Below are 19,363 nucleotides of genomic sequence, written 5' to 3' on the forward strand. Positions count from 1 at the left end.
TCCCTGGATGTAGTAGGAGGGAAGGAGGAAGGGACTTCATTTCTGTTGCAGGGGAATTAGAATTTTTTTTTTTTAAGTAGACTCCACACCAAATGCAGGGCCCAACACAGGGCTTGAACTCACAACCCTGAGATCAAGACCTGAGCTGAGATCAAGAATTGGATGCTTAACTGAGCCACCCAAGCACCCTTAGAAACATTTCTTTATTAGGAGAAGACTTGGACTAAAAACATAGCATGCCTGTAAAGACAGAATGCTGGCAATTGGTGAAGCTGAGTGATGGTCCACATGGGCTCACAGAACTGTATGTACATTTGAAAATTTCTATAATGAAAAGAGAAAAAAGCTTATCTCCTTTTTTACACAAATTTGATTAGAGTAAAAATAAGAACTTCAAGTAGCAGATTAATTGGTTGAACTTAGGTTCCACCAAGATGAAATTTAACTATACCCTGACTGCGTCAAGTCAGAGTCCTTTCTGTGAGTCTGGAAGCTCCCTGTCAAATTAAGAAAATGCTCGTTTTGGTCATATGGTTTTACAAACTAAATTACTTTAAAGCCTCCATGAAAAAAAATAAAAATAAAAAAAATAAAGCCTCCATGATAGAAATTTTTACTCTCAAGGCTTAAGTGAACTCATGAAAAAGCATTTTGTTATGGTTTGCTTGTTTGCTGTAAAGGAGACACTGTCCTTTCGAATGGACACACAGGCCACACATCTTCCCCTCCACCCCAAAGAGCATCAGTGCACTCTCATTTCTCCAAATGGGCTTGCACAAAAAGCCAGAAACACTTTAGTATGTAACATGGCTTCCGTGACTTATCATCTTCCTTAAAGTTTTTGTTTTTGTTTGTTTTTTTGTTAAATAAGCACTGTTCTTTGATAGATCAAGGTTAAAATAAAAATGAGCCTATATGGGGGCACCTCGCTGGCTCAGTCAGTAGAGCATGTGACTCCTTTTTTTTTTTTTTGAGCATGTGACTCCTGATCTTAGGGTTGTGAAGTCAAGCCTCAAGTCTAGTGTAGAGATTACTTAAAAAATAAAATCTTAAAAAAAAAAAAAAAAAAAAAGAACCAAAATGCTGAGCATTACTTATTTCTTGAAACCTTTTCTATTACCTTCACTAAAGCATTATGCTACGCACATTATATGCACTAACAGTCAAAATAAAACTGTGGATCATATAGTAATATCCCCACTTTACAAAGAAGGATAATTAGGCTTGGGATGGTTAAGCTAACAAGAAGCAGAGCTGAATCTGAATTTACATTGGTCGGATTAGAGCTGGGCCATGACATAACCACCCCTCCCTCAGAGGGACAGAAAGAAAAAGTTAGTATAGTAACAGGCAGTGGGAAAAATATGAAACTAAAGATGCCTAAATGCCAAAACATTCCTCAGGGTGCTTAACACGATCTGAAGGTTCAATAGGCCAGGCCCTTTCCTGGGCCTGTTTACAGTCACGGTCAAAGACAGGGTCACGGACAACACCACACCAACTGCCCAAGGCTGTGAGGAATTTGGACAAATTTTCAGGAAGTTATTCCTTAATAAATAATTCTATTACTACTAAGAGATGACAAAACTATATATTGGCCTTCGAATAGCACTGGGAAACGATCATGAAAAATATGTCTCAGGTCCTATTTGTATGCTCACAAATGCTAGTGCAAAATGAAATACATCTGTAAATTTTCAAAATTCAGAGGAAGAAAAACGGAGAAAAGCTGAGGAGCACCAAACTGGAAATACTTCAGAATACATAAAAATGGAATTCCTTTCTTTAGGAAACAGCAACATTCTCTTGGGAAAGCATCAGGAATGGTTAAAAATCACACTTTATCTGAAATATGAACCTAAATTTACAAACCCCTGGCAGGCATTTTGAACATTAGCTATTATAAAATTGCCAAGCAGCCTGGTCTTTGTCATGGAAAACAGGTTCCTCTGGTTCTAAAGTCACTAGAGCTTTGACCAAGACAACAAGCCAATGGCTCACCTTCCCTTCGTGTGCAATCGGATAGAATAACCTGCTGTCACCCACTAACAAGGACATTACAGCAAAGTTAGGCAGGCTCCCAGGCACCACCAATCTGATGTAACTCTACAAGCTTAAGAAGACAGTGCTAATCATTCTCCAAAAAGCCACTACTGCCTTTAAAATTAAGTCATTTAAATAAACTATTTCAAATACTCTGAAATTAAGTCATTTGAAAAATTAAGTCATTTTAATAAACTATTCCAAATATTCTGAAAAGTACAGAAAATACCTTAACACAAGTGTATCTACTACTCAGCTTTATCAAATTCCAACCCTTCATATGCCCCTTAATTCTACCTGCTCTCTCCCCCAAACCAACAGCCACCCTGAGAGCTTGTTCTTTTATTTGGATGTGTTTTTAAACATTTTATTTGAGATAGAGAGCATGGAGGTGGGGAGGTGAGGGGGGTGACGTGCAGAGGGAGAAGCAGGCCCCCAGTGAGTAAGGAGCCCAAAGTGAGGTTCGATCCCACAAAGGCAGATGCTTAATCGACTGAGCCACCTAGCCAGCCCTTATTTGTTTTTTATATCCACTCAGAGTAAGCTGACTTCTAAAACAAGTGAAAAGAACTTTCCTAGGAGCCTAGCCCTTGATACACTTTTTACTCCCATGGGTCTAAGCACTGAAGAACCCTGACTTCTTGCCTCATTGTCTGCCTTATAAAAGAAAGCCTAGGATCATCTCACCAGTCTGAAGCCACTCATGAAATGGTCCTTTCCTCCCATCCATTTGTTTTCCTAGAGCAAGCTCAGCAAACTTTTTTTTATGGTGAGCCAAATAGTGAACACAGACAGTACTTGCTTTACAGGATAGTGTGGAAGGCAACAGGAAAAATTTAACTTCCAAGACCTTTAAATTTGCCAAACATTAAAAATCGTGCGTTATAAATATATAGAATGGAAAATGGGATAATTAATATTTACTTAGTACAATGTGGCTAAAACATTAGAAACTTGAGAATTAAGGTGTTTAAATTTCTTTGTAAAGAAAAATTACCAAGAGTAGCTTGAACAATGCTTGTGATGGTCTTTAGCCATATAACTTCTGATACGGAGGAAGCATTATTTTCAATTCACCCTAGTGAACTGTCATACATCTTTCTAGGTTTGGATCACCTTCCTACATTTTATCCTTTGCACTTTCAATGTTACAATTACTCTGAGAGTTACTTTACTTTTTGCGGAGGTTTTTATCATTACTTCCACTGGGACATCATCCTTTTTGTCACCACTTTCATCGTTTTGTTGATAAATGGACTCTCACTTCGGCTTCTCTGACTGTATATCCAGTCTCCTAACTCAAGGCAGTGTCAACATTCCCGAAGTTAGCGAGTTCTTCATCACTCCACTTACATTCCATTGGAATTGTGCTTCCAGCATTACCATTTTTCACTTTGCTGCACTTTTCATCTTTTTTGGTCAATCTTCTCTATTGATTAACCATTTTTGTAAACTAACACAGGACTATCACTGGGAAACAAGGAGGCAACACAACCACATGCTTCGCTGTGTGAACTGAGTCACAGACATGCAGTGATGAATCACATAATGATTTGTGACTGAAGAGCTAATAGCTGAAACTTGTACTTTGACCCAAGTACCCAGAGTTTATATACTGTGGTAACTGAAATATGTGCATGTTGAAAACCACACAAACAAGGTCTGCCTTTATTTCAGGCTTTGTGGGTCACCATCTATTCTAACTTTTCAACTGTGTCATTGTAGCACTGAGGCAGCCTTAAGACAAACGTATAAATGAATGACCATGGCTGTCATTCCAGTAAAACCTTATTTATGGACACTGAAATTTTATTTCATGTAATTTTTACATGTCTTGAAATATTTTTTTCAAACATTAAAAAATGTAAAAAACATACTTAGCTCGCAGGCCATACCCAGGCAGCAACCAACACTTCTTCAGAGTGTTTATAAAAACACTGTGTTCAGATTTTCCACTCCTGTCATTATAGAATTCACCAAGTCTTATATGTGGATCAGAAGTTAGGGCATCCCAGGTGGCTCAGCGATTTAGCACCACCTTCAGCCCCGGGGCCTGATCCTGGAGACCTGGGATCCAGTCCTGGGTCGAGCTCCCTGAATGGAGCCTGCTTCTCCCTCTGCCTGTGTCTCTGCCTCTCTCTCTGCTCTCTCTGTGTCTCTCTTGGATAAATAAATAAAATCTTAAAAAAAAAAAAAGTTATCAAGTAAACTCCTAGGGTTCACATTTCTTATAACAACACTGACCATGCATTCCTCAGGTTTATCCCTTACCAAGAACTCTATAGCACACCCTTCCATCATTAAAAACAGCATTACTCTTTCTATTAAAGCAACTTAGAATTTTTTTTTTTTGCAACTTAGAATTTTAAGGACAATGGTCAAAGAGAAATTTTGTTAGAATAATCCTCAGACATTTGAAAAATCTTATTTATACATAAAAAAATAAAAGTACCGCTCACTCCTCAGTATCAAAAAGCAAAGAAAGCAGAGTCATTCAATTCAAGTGTTTTGGAGAATGGGGCAATGATTACCACATCCACAAAGGGCTTGGTGTTCATAGACCCATAACAGCTGAAAATTCACCATCAAGACATCTTGTTTGTGCTAGTTAAGTAACTTGTGAGACATGCAGAAAACGGAATACTTGGCGCTGTTCAAAACGGGCAAATGATGTGTGCTGATATAGAAAAATGTCTAAGACCTTGGTGGGGGGGAGCAGAATGGTTTACATATTATAATTCCTTTCTAAACTTTTAATTTAGATAAGTGTATGAATGTACCTTTAAGGAAAGGGACTGGAGGAGGGAGACATGCTTTTCCACAGTTTTTCTTTTCCATCTGTATCTTTCAGTACAGGTTGAGTATTCTAATCCTGTAAATGCATTACTTTTGTTTTTTAAGGGTCAGCAGTGTTTTTTTCGATATAGTGGATTATGGTCCCTTCTGTTTAAAATTTTCATTTAAAAAGCTTAAAACTACATGATAAATAAAAATGTGCAGGGACACCTGGGTGGCTCAGCGGTTGAGCACCTGCCCTCGGCTCAGGGCAAGATCTTGGAGTCCCGGAATCGAGTCCCACATCCGGCTCCCTGCATGGAGCCTGCTTCTCCCTCTGCTTATGTCTCTGCCTCTGTGTCTCTCATGAATAAATAAATAAAATATTTAAAAAAAGAGAGATTAAAAAAAATAATAATAAAAAAATAAATAAAAAAAGAGAGATTAAAAATATGCTAAATTCTTCAGTATCCTGAGCAGTACTAAGTACTAAGGGTTTGAATAGCTACTAGGGGGTCACCATAAAGTGCACCCTCTGGATCAAAAAATCACACAGAGTAAAATATTTCAATCACATCAGAAATTCAAAGGACTTGTAAGCCAACCTAAGGTACAAGGAAATGACCAAAGGCTCTGGCATAGGGGAGTGACACATACAGAAAAGTCATTTAGCAAAAGCATGCAGGACAGATCCTCATTCTGGTAAAGGGGCCTATGTGTACAGGAATCCCTGGCTGCCTCTTATGAGCCCACTGTCTTACCTAGGGGCTGTTTCCTAACCTTCTTATGCCTATTTCCTCACTCATAACATGGGAACCTAACAATAAAACTGGCAAATATTTAAACTCCATAGTCTTTAATTCAGCAAGCCACATATTTACTGATTTAGAGCTGGCTGGATTAAGAAAAAAAAGTCATGCAGATTTTAGAAGCTTGAAGTATGTAAATTGGAAAAATCTTGAAAGACTCAGGAAGATAAGGCAAAGCTCTGATTATGGATCCAGCATTTGGCAACTTTGTTCAAATAATTGGTCTTTGACCTGGGTCCCTAACACAAGAGCTAAGAGCCTGGGAATCTCTGGAGTGATAATGAGATTATTAGTGGCTGGGCAGCCCCTAGATAGCTTCAGGATGGGGGCTGGATGCCAGAAAGAAAGGAAAGATGAAAAGGTTGGAATTTTCAGTCCCACCCCCATCCTCCAAGAAGGAGAGCGGGATGAGAGTTTGAGTTAGTAACTTCCAAAAAAAAAAAGCCCAACCGAAGGAGTTAAGAAAGACGGGTTGGTGAACACATCATGTACCGGGGGGGATGTCTTACCCCAAACTCCACGAGGACAGAAGCTTCTGTGCTGGGGACCCTCCCAGACTTCAGTCTATATCTTCATCTGGCTGTTCATTGGGATCCTTTATAATACACTGGTAAATGAATCTCCCTGAGTTCTGTGAGCCATTCTAGCAATTATTAAATCCAAGGGGGTTGTAGGAACCCTTGATTTATAGTAGGTCAGAAGTACATGTAACAGAGACGCCTGGGTGGCTGGGTGTCTGCCTTTGGCTCAGGGTGTGATCCCGGAGTCCTGGAATCCAGTCCGACTTTGGGCTTCCTGCATGGAGCCTGCTTTTTTCCCTCTGCCTGTGTCTCTGCTTCTGTGTCTCTCATGAATAAATAAATATTAGACATCTAGACTTATGTTGCCTGCTTTGGAATGCACTATTTATTAATCTTGAGGCTGTCCTGACAATGACTTGTCTGAGAAAGGGTACTTGAATTCACTGTTAAGTAATAAAGCAAGATCAGTCAGCTTTTCCTCCATAGGCCCCACTGAGGTAGATTCTGGGGACACGTACAGATGCAGTTCTTTTTTTTTTTTTTTTTTTAAAGATTTTATTGATTTATTCATGAGAGACAGAGAGAGAGAGAGGAGAGAGAGGCAGAGACAGGCAGAGGGAGAAGCAGGCTCCATGCAGGGAGCCCGATGTGAGACTCAATCCCAAGTCTCCAGGATCACGCCCTGGGCCAAAGGCAGGCACCAAACCGCTGAGCCACCCAGGAATCCCTACAGATGCATTTCTCAAAAACAACTCAAATGGGAGGGATTTGACACACAGACCAATAACATAAGAAGGCTATGAAGATTAAAGGAGTTTTGTATTCCATTATAAGCCCTTAGAATATGTGGCACAGGGATCCCTGGGTGGCGCAGCGGTTTGGCGCCTGCCTTTGGCCCAGGGCGCGATCCTGGAGACCCTGGATCGAATCCCACGTCGGGCTCCCGGTGCATGGAGCCTGCTTCTCCCTCTGCCTGTGTCTCTGCCTCTCTCTCTCTCTCTCCGTGACTATCATAAATAAAAAATAAATAAATAAAAAATAAATTAAAAAAAGAACATGTGGCACAAAGTTTTGAATAAACAGTAGATAATATATTTTTATGAGGCCAGACTAATCTAGGGACAGTGAGAATGAAGGTAAAAAGGACGCCACAGTTCACTAGAAAGTCCAACTGAATATGCTGACAGGACACAGGGGATATGGAAAACCACCAAGTACAACCTCAAGTCCAAGCTGATCAAACCAATTCAACCATCACTCCTCCCTTTTTCTGCTGTGTGACCATTTACCAAGCCTAAAGTGACACCTTTCCTTATCTTCACCCAGAGTAAGACAATGGCAAACTATCACACCGATCAAAGTTCAGCAACCCCACATTATCCTGAGAATAACAGTCCACAGCCTGAGGAAAATAAGAATATGCTCTGGTAACCCATTCAGACCTTCAAGTATCTTTTCACCAAAGAATGGGAGAATCTTTTAAAAAGTTCTGTATGAAGAGGTCCTGAATATCAGGGAGGTACTCAGAGCTGTTTTTTTTTTTTTTTTTAAGATTATTTATTTATTTATTCAAGAGAGACACACACACACAGAGAGAGAAAGAGGCAAAGACACAGGCAGAGGGAGAAACAGGCTTGAGGCAGGGAGCAAACATGGGACTCCATCCCAGGTCTCCAAGATCAGGCCCTGGGCTGAAGGCGGCGCTAAACCGCTGACCCACTGGGGCTGCCCACTCATAGCTGTTTTAATTCCACTATGCCAAATTCCAAAGTTAACATTCACTTTTTGATCAGCCTTATTTCAAAGTGATCTAGAAATCCACCTATCTGGGATCCCTGGGTGGCGCAGCGGTTTGGCGCCTGCCTTTGGCCCAGGGCGCGATCCTGGAGACCCGGGATCGAATCCCATGTCGGGCTCCCGGTGCATGGAGCCTGCTTCTCCCTCCGCCTGTGTCTCTGCCTCTCTCTCTCTGTGTGACTATCATAAATAAATAAAAATTATATTAAAAAAAAAAAAAAAAGAAATCCACCTATCTGCGTTCCACATACTTGACTGCTTCTGTTTTCAATACAGAAAGCTACAGCTACCCATCTCCTCTAGGTTTGGGTGCTTGGAAGTTGTCATTATTAGGATAAGTAATTCAGAAACTCTAAAATAACCTTTAAGGTACTTATGAGGAAAGAATGACAAATGACATTATCCAATGTCAAATCCAATGACTTGCAATGACAAATCCAACTTAAATAAGACTCATAATATTTTGTTTTAGATATAAAACCTTGGCATTTTTAAAAAAGATTTATTTATTCATGAGAGACACAGAGAGAGGCAGAGACATTGAGGAAAAAGCAGGCTTCCCACAGGGAGCCTGATACAGGACTCAATCCTGGTTCCTGTGAGCCGAAGGCAGATGCTCAACCGCTGAGCCACCCAGGTGTCCCAAAACCTTGGCATTTTAGATATAAAATATTTAGATATAAAAGTTCACATTTTATAAGCCACCATCACAATGCAAACCACCACTCCTACCCACGGTCACCTCATATTCATCAAACAGGGCTATAAATTCTACCCTTAGCTAAATTTCTAACTAGAATCACAGTAGCTCATCTGAATAACTTGGAAGGAAACAGTTTCAGTCTCTCATGGGACTGCCTGTTAATTTACATTCAGGGATTCTTTTTTTTTTTTCTTTAAGATTTTTATTTATTTATTTGAGAGACAGAGACAGCACAAGTGGGAGGGAGGAGCAGGCTCCCCCACTGAGCAGGCAGCCCAATGCAGGGCTCAATCCCAGAGTCCTGGGATCATGACCTGGGCCATAGGCAGAGACTGAGAGACATTCAGGCACCCCTCATATTTAGGGACTCTTAACCTTTTCTGAATCATGGGCCATTTTCACAAATTGATGAAAGCTAATGAACGTTCTCCCACAAACAGTATTTCTCAAACTTTCATTATCATTCCTCTAAGAGGAACCTTTTAAGATATGTTTTTCTTTTTTTTCCTTAAAGATTTTATTTATTTATTCATGAGAGACAGAGAGAGAGAGAGGCAGAGACACAGGCTGAGGGAGATGCAGGCTCCATGCAGGGAGCCCGACATGAGACTTGATCCCGGATCTCCAGGATCAGGCCCTGTGCTGAAGGCGGCACTAAACCGCTGAGCCACCAGGGCTGCCCTAGACATGTTTTTCTTAATCATCCCATTAAATTTCGATACCACATACATACTATATATTTATGCAGAGCGGCCTTTTGAAAGGTCACAAACCGGGCACCTAGGTAGCTCAGTCAGTTAAGCATCTGCCTTCAGCTCAGGTCTTGATCTCAGGGTCCTGGGATCGAGTCCCCATGTCCAGGTTTCCTGCTCAGCAGGGAGTCTGCTTCTCCCTCTGCCCCTCCCCCTTCCCCTTGCTCCTGCTTTCTCTCTCAAATAAATAAAATACAACTTTAAAAAGGTCACAAACTATGATAACACCTAATATTTTTTACCTCCTTAAGAGCATGCCCTAGATTCTAAATGACAGACCCAGGGAAAAAGACAAAAAAAATATGACATATGAACTCAAGGACTTCAGAAACCACTGACCCAGGATCCTGCTGGGTGAGAGCCATCTAAAAACATCAGTGTGGGGATCCCTGGGTGGCGCAACGGTTTAGCGCCTGCCTTTGGCCCGGGGGCGTGATCCTGGAGACCCGGGATCGAATCCCACGTCGGGCTCCCGGTGCATGGAGCCTGCTTCTCCCTCTGCCTATGTCTCTGCCTCTCTCTCTGTGTGTGTGTGACTATCATAAATAAATAAAAATTTAAAAAAATAAAAATAAAAATAAAAATAAAAACATCAGTGTGTAAAACAACAGCTAAAATTTTGCCCTCCTTTTTTTTTTTTTTTTTTTTGGCCCTCCTTCTAAAGTGGTTTTCCAATCATGAAAAATGTACTTCAAATAATTCCAAAGTAAATAAACTCTAAAGTTACTGGACTCCTTTGGGATGCCTGGGTGGCTCAGCAGTTCAGTGTCTGCCTTAGGCTCAAGGTGTGATCCCGGAGTCCCAGGATCGAGTCCCATGTCAGGCTCCTTGCATGGAGCCTGCTTCTCCCTCTGCCTGTTTCTGCCTCTCTCTGTCATGAATAAATAAAATCTTTAATAAATAAAGTTCATAAATAAATAAAGTTACTGGACCATGTTCCAGCATTCATTTCCAGTTTTCAAAAAGATGTCAGAAACATTACATGAAATGACATTTGTGACCAGGACTGCAAAAAGACACCCATAATCCTCACGCTAGTGCTTCTGGGGTCCCTGTGAAAACTGCATTAGTCATGTGACCAGTAGGCCACCAAGACTTCCTGGGGTCGATGAAGTCCCCTCAGTGTGACCCCTTCAGGATTCTCTCCCCTCTAACATGAATCTCAAGCTACCTCATCACTTATTTGGCCTCAGCACATGGCATTACCTCAAGACAAGTGTGAGAATTGCAAATGACTCTGGGGATGGAAAAACTGAGAAGTGCATGGAGAGCTGAGTGAAAGAGAAGTTTGCTTTCTCCACCACAGGCTGAGCTCTCAAATGCTGACCAAGGCAAAGGAATGTTTCAGTGGACCTGAAAGTGAGGCCCTCAATTTTAAAGAGTGTCACCATTTGAGCCTCAAAGGCCATATTTTCAGTAGTAAGCACAACAAGCCTTACTTTTCTTAAGGTACTCTTCACCAGATATCTATTCATTGCTCATTTATTTACTGTACTGTTGTCCTTTCATTACAAGGCAGCTGCCAAGGATCAGGAAGTCATTTGTTTTATTCAGTTCTCTGATTCCTGGGCCTAACACTGTACCTGGCACGGGGTAGGTGTTCAATAAATATGTGTTGAATAAATCAGTGAATAAATATTTCAAACTATATGGGAACCAAACTGTTTTGACTGCAAGCAAAATAAGTGCCTCTTCCGTAAAGGGCAGGAATACTAGAAGACACTAGGGGCACCTGGGCAGCTCAGTTGGTTGAGTGTCACATTCTTAGTTTGGTGGTGATCTCATGGGTGGTGGGATGGAGCCCTATAGTGTCTGGGTGGGGGTGGGGCCTCAAGCTCCGCAGAATCTGCCTAAAGATTCTCTCCATCAGCCCCTCCCCCCACTCAGGTGCATGCATGATCTCTCCCAAATAAATAAATCAATCTTAAAAAAAAAAAAAATACTCGAAGATGCTACTTTGGAGAACGCTGAGCTGATCACCAACACCAACTGCACTTTAGTTCTTTGTCCTATCTCTGACCAGTTTATATTATAACCATCTATGGGTGTTAAGAGAAAGGAGTGGTGCTGAAGAACATGCTTACTGGAGAAGTGCTGGAAAGTTTGTCCTAGAGTCAAAGTTCTGGGGGAGACTGTAATCAACCCAAGAGGTTGATGGAAACTGAAGATCACTTGAAAGTGCAGTGGAGGCTCTCAAATGAAGGCTGCTGCACTTTTCTCCAGTGGAAAGTCCCAAGAACAATCAACAAAGAAAGAACTATGAGCCCAGTAACCATTAACGCCAATTCTGCTGCCCAAGGTCAGGCATAAAGTTATTGCCAGCAGGAACTACACTTAAACTTCCCAAAGGAATTTCTGAAGTTTTATTCTGAAAAAGAATACACAGTTGACCTTTCTCCTGATGATTTTAATAACATTTTCTTTTCTCTAGCTTATTGTAATACAGTATTTAATACACGTAACATACGAAATATGTGTTAATTAACTGTGTTATTGGTAAGGCTTCTAGTCAACAGTAGGCTATCAAGAGATTAAATTTCAGGGGAATCAAAAGTTACCTGTGAATTTTCAACTGCACAGATGTGCCCCTAATCCCCGCGTTGTTCAAGGGCCAACTGTATTACCTGCCCTTGTACTGAAATTAAAATTACATATATTGTGGCATTCCAAATAATAAGACTTATCCACCCAGGGAAGAAATTAAAAAAAAAAAAAATCACACACATTTGTGGCCACCTGATAAGGGATTTTCCCTCCCTAACAGCAATGATACACATACCTGTCCCTACACCATACAATTTATAAGGAGCTGTTATGTTTTCTCTACCTCCATTTACTAAATACAGCATATTCTTAAGATGTATGGGGATGGGGGTCACAACTCAAATGCTTAGAGATAAGGTGGGCAGGCCAAGTGCATAAAGACTGAGGAAGAAATAAAAAAAAAAAAAAAAAGACTGAGGGAGAGCAGTATATGTCATTTCCAAAAGTTATGGGTGCTATGTGGGAACACTGCCCTGATGCCACTGACTCACATTTTTCATGCAGAGCCCTAGCCAAATTTTTCCATTAAAAAAAAAGTCTCGGGCAGTCCGAGTGGCTCAGCGGTTTAGCGCCGCCTTCAGTCCAGGGTGTGATCCTGAGTCCCGGGATCGAGTCCCACGTCTGGCTCCCTGCATGGAGCTTGCTTCTCACTCTGCCTGTGTCTCTGCCTCTCTCTCTGTGTGTCTCTCATGAATAAATATATAAAATCTTAAAAAAAAAAAAAACCTCAATTCTAGAAACTGTAAGTCACATAAAGTCTGTTTGAGAGGGCATCCCTGGGTGGCTCAGCGGTTTAGCACCTGCCTTTGGCCCAGGGCATGATCCTGGGGTCCCGGGATCGAGTCCCACGTCGGACTACCTGCATGGAGCCTGCTTCTCCCTCTGCCTGTGTCACTGCCCCTCTGTCTTTCATGAATAAATAAACAAATAAATATCTATTTAAAAAAAAAAAAAAAGTCTGTTTGAGGCTTCTTGGGCCAGTTTATACTATGTGTGCTTTCCATGGCAGACTCCCGGAATGCTAGCCAACACCCAGAGCACCATCAGCTTTCCCCCACCCTCCACCTGCAGGGGTCTGGATTCAGGACACCCTTTGTCCAGACCCCACATGTCCACTACATCCCACACCCCTTCCTATCTGCCCTCCAACATCTAGTGCCTGCCCAACATTGTCAGTCTTGAAACCACATAACACTCCTATCATTTGCTTATCACATCAACCCCAGACTCCTGAATTACCCGCCTCATCCCCATACACCCTATTTTGTTCCCATCTCTCTTCCCCCTAACTTCTGGGGCTTGGAACTTAGCAACTACCTTAAACAAAATCTCTCATTTCCTCAGTCTCTTCTCTGAACATTCTTGTCACTTTCTTACTCCTGTTCTCCCTTGAGGACATGCCTTCTCTTGTGCCCTTCCAAAAAGGTAGGTCTCCTTGCTCCTGGTGCTGCTTCTACACCTGCCCTCTCAAAACCCCAGCTATTAATCTCATCATCAAAGTAGATTGTACCCCACCTTGTGCATCATCTCCTAGCCTCATTTCATGACTCATGCTGCCTCTCTCATCGTTCTCAGTGATTTCCATACCCAGGTGGGTGACCCTCGGACCATCCTTGGCCTCTTGGGTTCCTAGATCTCTTCTCCAACATTTTGGTCTTCCCCTCAGCCTCTCCCCCCAGTGGTTATGCCTAGACCTTGTCTCAGTAAGCACAGCCTCTTGGAATCTCAGCTTCATGCATCTCACTCACTGCCCACTGTATCTTGTCTTTCTATTCATTCCCTCCAAAACCTTAACTCCAACAATTCACTGACCCTACACCTTTCCTCTACCCCTCAGCGTCCTCAGTCTTCACACAGATTAAATTCCTTGACCAACCATTATGATCACCTCCTCACACATTCACTACACACCTTCCCACTTCACCATACTCATCTAGTGGCATCTATGCAGTTGCAATGTGGCTGGAGAAACATGTCGCTCTTAGTGGAAGACCTCGCTTCCTGAGAAAAATAAGAGCAATAAGGGGTGAAAAAAATCAAAACTACTTCCCACCTCAAATTCAACTACTGAAAGCTTTCAAACAAACAGAACTTCAGATAAGCAAGGTCATTAGTTCACAAAACCAGGCAAGAATACTTCTGAAAGGTCAGGAGGTCCAGCCAGCTGCAGCAACCAGAAAGGCCATTAGGAAGAGAGGGCCTCTGAAGCCAGACAACTGACTTTCTCAATTAGTATCGCGTGACCCAAGGCAAGACCACTGCTCCAGGTTGTTTCAAGGATTAAAAACACATTGGCGCTCAGAGTAAGCAGTTGAGGTTAACCCTAAACTCAGTTTTGATACTGGAAAGTACATCCTAACATAATCACATCATTGGAAAAAACTCCAGAAGAGCTGTCGAGTTCTGGTTTAGACTGTAAGAATGACCACTGCACCCTTGATTCCTTGACCTACAGAGCTGATCCTCTTCCCCACTGACCCCTGACATCCTCATTAGCTCATTTTTCTTCTCTGCCTCAGGTATGGGGAAATTAACAGCCTTCGGAAGCCACCGCAGGTGATGACTTGGTGTCTACACATCCTGCTTTCTCTCCACCCCAAATGCCAGCCTACGAAGCCACCTGGCTCCTGCCTACTTCTCCCCCCTCACATCCTCCTCCAATTCTCTCCCCGCCCTGACTCCTGCTCCAGTGTGATGGTTGTCTTTTCCTTTTTTTTTTTTTTTTTTAAGATTTTATTTGTTTATTCATGAGAGAAAGAGGCAGAGACACAAGCAGGGAGAGAAGCAGGCTCTGATGTCGGACTCCATCCCGGAACTCCGGGATACCGCCCTGAGTCAAAGGCAGATTTTCAACCTCCTGAGCCACCCAGGCGTCTGTCTTTTCCTTGAACACCATCAGGCTTGCTCCAACCTCGAAGCCTTTTTACTCCATTACCTCCAACTGGACTCTCACCCACCAGGTCTTTGTGTGCCTGCTGCCTCCTGGTTCTTGTTAGGGCTCAAGAGGTCACCCTCCTCAGAGACCTCTCTTGACCACCTGGGCTAAAGCCGCCCCATCATCTTACATCACATTGTTTGTGGACTTCACCCTGTTCATTTACTTCTTAGTAATTTAATCCTGTGGGGACTGCTTCTTATCTTAATGTTTACTCACTGTCTCTGTCTCTCCCACTAGAATATAAGCTCTTTAAGCACAGGGACCTGGCTTGTCTGAGTCACAGCTGTTATCACCGGTGCCAGGACCATCCCTGACACATAACAGGGACTCAATACGTTTTGCTGAATCAATGAATTCTTCTTTGAAAAGAGGGTTTTATTTCTTTCTTTCTTTCTTTCTTTTTTTTCAAAGCCTGGCTGTGCTTGTCCAAAGCAGTTGAGGTTAGAACATTTATTCAAAAAGGCCTTCCCAGGCCAAACTTCACATATAATGTAGAGAGCCTTATATTCTCCACCAACCTTTAAGGATCAGTTCCATGAACCCAACCCCTGCTTCTCAATGCCAATACTCTTCTTATACCAAGGGGTCCCCATTTTTTTTTTTTTTAAGATTTTACCTATTTATTCATGAGAGACACAGAGAGGCGCAGAGACACAGGCAGACGGAGAAGCAGGCTCCATGCAGGGTGCTGGGACTGATGCGGGACTCGATCCCACGACCCCAGGATCACACCCTGGGCCAAAGGCAGACGCTCAACCACTGAGCCACCCAGGTGCCCCAGGGGCCCTCACTCTTGCACCTTGGCAAAGTTTCTCCCCTCCAATGCTTTTGTTCTTCTCCCTTTGGATTTCACCGAGAAACACCTTTCCATTTGGAGGCGCTCTACCGCAACTGAACCAGATAAGATCTCTCGGGAGGCTGTGGTCCAACTTCCAAAGAGGTGGGCGTGGGGGCTTCTTCCCAGAAGCTAGAGCTGCCTCAGCGTCACCTGATCCAACCCCCACCCTCTCAGGCCTGGCCTCCCAGGGCCCTCCGGGGCAGCAGGAGGCTGCAGTTCGGTCGGGCCTCTCCCCCACTTCCTGCCACAGGAAGGGCCAAAGCCACTCCTCTTCGGTCAATAATCCGAAGTCTCCTCCCTTACCCGCAGGAAACTTTCCTGCCCCTGGCTCGGCCGCCCGTCCGCATTCCCGGGGGCCCCCAAACCTCTTCCCCAGGCTCCACCTCCCAGAGCCCGCCCCGCCACACCCCCTGAGCTTCCCCGGGCCGCCCACCCGCCCGGTTCAGCCGCGGCCCGAGGCCCCCCGCGCTCCTACTTCGCCCCCGCCCGGCCTTCCACGCCTCCCCGGGGACCCGCCCCGGGCCGGCCCTCACCGTGGACGCCACGTTCTCCGTCGGCCGCCTCAGCCCGGAAGAGCAGCAGCGAGGCCAGCAGGGCGACGAGCGCCCCGCACCGCCCCGGCCCACGGAGCTGCGCCATGTCGGGCTCCACCCGGCAGCGCAGGCGAAGCGTCGAGCCGCTGGCCGTTAGGGTCTCGCGATCGGGGGCGGGAAGACCCTTGGCGCGCACGCGCGCTGGAGAGCCTCGCGTTCAGGTGCGGGCGCTCGCGGAGGGGCCGCGCGGTGCGGTGCGGTGCGGCGCGGGCGCTGCGGCCGGAGTCCTCGGCGGGAGCCCTCGGCGGCCCTTCGGCGGGCGGACGGTCGCCCTCCCACGCCCGCGCGGCTTCTGTCCGCCCCCGCACTCGCCCCTTGCCCCAGTCGCGACACTCAGCGACCTTCTCACCCTTCGGAGCCCCACCGCACCTCGAAACGCTCGGTGGGCGCCAGAGCCAATGGCGGCCGCCTCCGAGCAGCTCGCGAAGGTGCAGGTCGGTGAGGGGGCGGGGCGCACCTGGCGAGGCGGGGCGCGCAGGCGCAGGGAGCCGCACCTGAGCGGCGGGCCTCGCGGCGCACCTGGGCTGGCCCGGGGATGGGCGGGGCCTGCATTGTCCCGCCCGCGGTAGCTCCTAGCCCTCGGGGAGGCGCAAGCCCGCGGAGCCCCGCCGGGGCCGCGTGATGTCCCCGCACCTTCACTCTTGGGCCGGGCCTCGGGGTGGCGGGAGAGGGTACGGGACGCCCTTCCGCGGCTCCTGAGATTGTGACGATGGAGCTCGCGTTATTTCTGCCCTCCTTTGAGGGTGAGCGATTTATTAAATTCACCGTTCACTGACCGCCTGCCAGGCGCGTTACTGGAAACCCAGCGGTGACCCCGCCAGACGAGGCCCTTCCTCACCAGACAGGAACAGCCGAGAGTAATGACTGATGACGGAAGCATAGGACAGAGTGATTAAAATGATTGGGGGGACGCCTGGGTGGCTCAGCGGTTTGGTGCCTGGCTTCGGCCCAGGTCGTGATCCTGGAGTCCCGGGATGGAGTCCCACGTCGGGCTCCCTGCATGGAGCCTGCCTCTCCCTCTGCCTGTGTCTCCGCCTCTCTCTCTGTATCAATCATGAATAAATAAATAAAATATTTTTTAAAAATGATTGGGGATGTGACAGGGAAGCGCAGACTGAAGGATCAGGGACTGAGGTGATGGAAGTGAGGAGGTGGGTTGGATAATGAACCCTGGAGGATGACAAGGGCTGATGGCCAAACATTCCAAGCATCCGGAATGGCAAATGCAAAAGTCCTCAGGCAAGAAAGGCAACCGAAAAAAAAAAAAAAAAAAAAGAAAGGCAACCGTGCCCACCTGGATCCAGGGCCACTCCCACTATTCAGTCTCCCTCCTGGCATAATAATATGCGAGGAGCTTTAACTGGGTTATCAAAATAGTGTTTAACTGAAGCAAAGTTTTGGGCCCTTTATTATTTTTTATTTTTTATTTTATTTTATTTTAAAATTTTATTTATTCATGAAAGACACACACAGAGAGGCAGAGACACAGGCAGAAGGAGAAGCAGGCTCCCTGTAGGGAGCCGGATGTGGGACTTCATCCCAGGACCCAGGGATCATGCTCTGTGCCAAACACAGACGCTCAACCGCTGAGCCACCCAGTCGTCCCTACTTTTTTAAAGATATTATTAAGGGCGCCTGGGGGGCTTCAGATGGTTAAGTGTCTGCCTTCCAGCTGCGGTGATGATCTCCAGGTCCTGAGAACTATCCCATGTAGGACTCCCAGCTCAGTGGGGAGTCTGCTTCTCCCTCTCCCTCTGCCTCTCCCCCTGCTTGTGCACTCTCTCTCTGTCTGTCTCTCTCTCAAATGAATAAATTAAAAAATCTTAAAAAAAAAAAAAAAAAAGGGCAGCCCGGGTGGCTCAGCGGTTTGGCGCTGCCTTTGGCCCAGGGGCCTGATCCTGGAGACCTAGGATTGAGTCCTACCTCGGGCTCTCTGCATGGACACTGCTTCTCCCTCTGCCTGTGTCTCTGCCTCTCTCTCTCTCTCTCTCTCTGTGTGTGTGTGTGTCTCATGAACAAATAAAATCTTAAAATAAATAAATAAAAGATTTTATTTTTAAGTAATCTCTACACCCAACATGGGGCACAAACTCAACAACCTTAGAAGTCATGTACTGTTACCAACTAAGCCAACTAAGCATCCTCACCATTTTCTTTATTTATTTTATATATATATATATTTTTTTTTAAGAATTCTTTTTTTTTAAAGATTTTATTTATTTATTCATGAGAGCCACAGAGAGAGAGAGAGAGAGAGAGAGGCAGAGACACAGACACAGGTAGAGGGAGAAGCAGGCTCCAATGCAGGGAGCCCGACATGGGACTAGATCCTGGGTCTTCAGGATCTGGCCCTGGGCTAAAGGCAGGCCCCCCATTTTCTTTATTTAAAAAATATCGTGTGGGGAGGTACATCTGGGTGGCTCAGCGGTTGAGTGTCTGCCTTTGGCTCAGGTTGTGATTCCAGGGACCTGGAATCAAGTGCTGCATCGGGCTCCCTGCATGGAGCCTGCTTCTCCCTCTGCCTATGTCTCTGCCTCTGTGTGTGTGTGTCTCATGAATAAATAAATCTTTAAAAATATATATGTTTTTTCTCCACCATCTTCTTTAATCTTGCAGCGAGGTCCAAAGACTCAGGTCAAGAATCTGAATGTGAGGACAAAGATCTCTCCAGCACCTGAATCCTTTTTTTTTTTTTTTTTAATTTTATTTATTTATGATAGGCACACAGTGAGAGAGAGAGAGGCAGAGACACAGGCAGAGGGAGAAGCAGGCTCCATGCACCGGGAGCCCGACGTGGGATTCGATCCCGGGTCTCCAGGATTGCACCCTGGGCCAAAGGCAGGCGCTAAACCGCTGCACCACCCAGGGATCCCCACAGCACCTGAATCCTACCCTATTCCAATAAGCCGGGCTTGAGCTGAAAGACAGTACTGTGGTGAGAGTTGTGGCTGCAGAGGAGTCACAGGTCCATTCATTGCTTCATGCATCTATCTGTTCATTCAGCATATATATTGAGCACCCACTATGAGCTAGGTACTGTTCTAAATGCT

At 45.0% G+C, this 19,363-nt stretch overlaps 1 protein-coding gene across 2 annotated transcripts in view; it reads right to left on the reverse strand.

Annotated features, from left to right (window-relative positions):
- The window catches only part of SPINT2 (serine peptidase inhibitor, Kunitz type 2), a 28,842-nt gene extending 12,190 nt beyond the window's left edge, over positions 1-16,652 (reverse strand). The window contains exon 1 of one of the 2 annotated variants that reach the window (XM_077853256.1): positions 16,254-16,652. In XM_077853256.1, coding sequence (XP_077709382.1) covers positions 16,254-16,359 — 106 coding nt within the window. In that variant the 5' untranslated portion in view covers positions 16,360-16,652. The remainder of the gene's footprint in view (positions 1-16,253) is intronic. The other variant, XM_077853262.1, reaches the window with a different exon arrangement.
- Between the last annotated feature and the right edge of the window lie 2,711 nt (positions 16,653-19,363).

This window comes from Canis aureus, chromosome 1, assembly GCF_053574225.1.
Source record: "Canis aureus isolate CA01 chromosome 1, VMU_Caureus_v.1.0, whole genome shotgun sequence".
In the NCBI taxonomy this organism is placed as follows: Eukaryota; Metazoa; Chordata; class Mammalia; order Carnivora; family Canidae; genus Canis; species Canis aureus.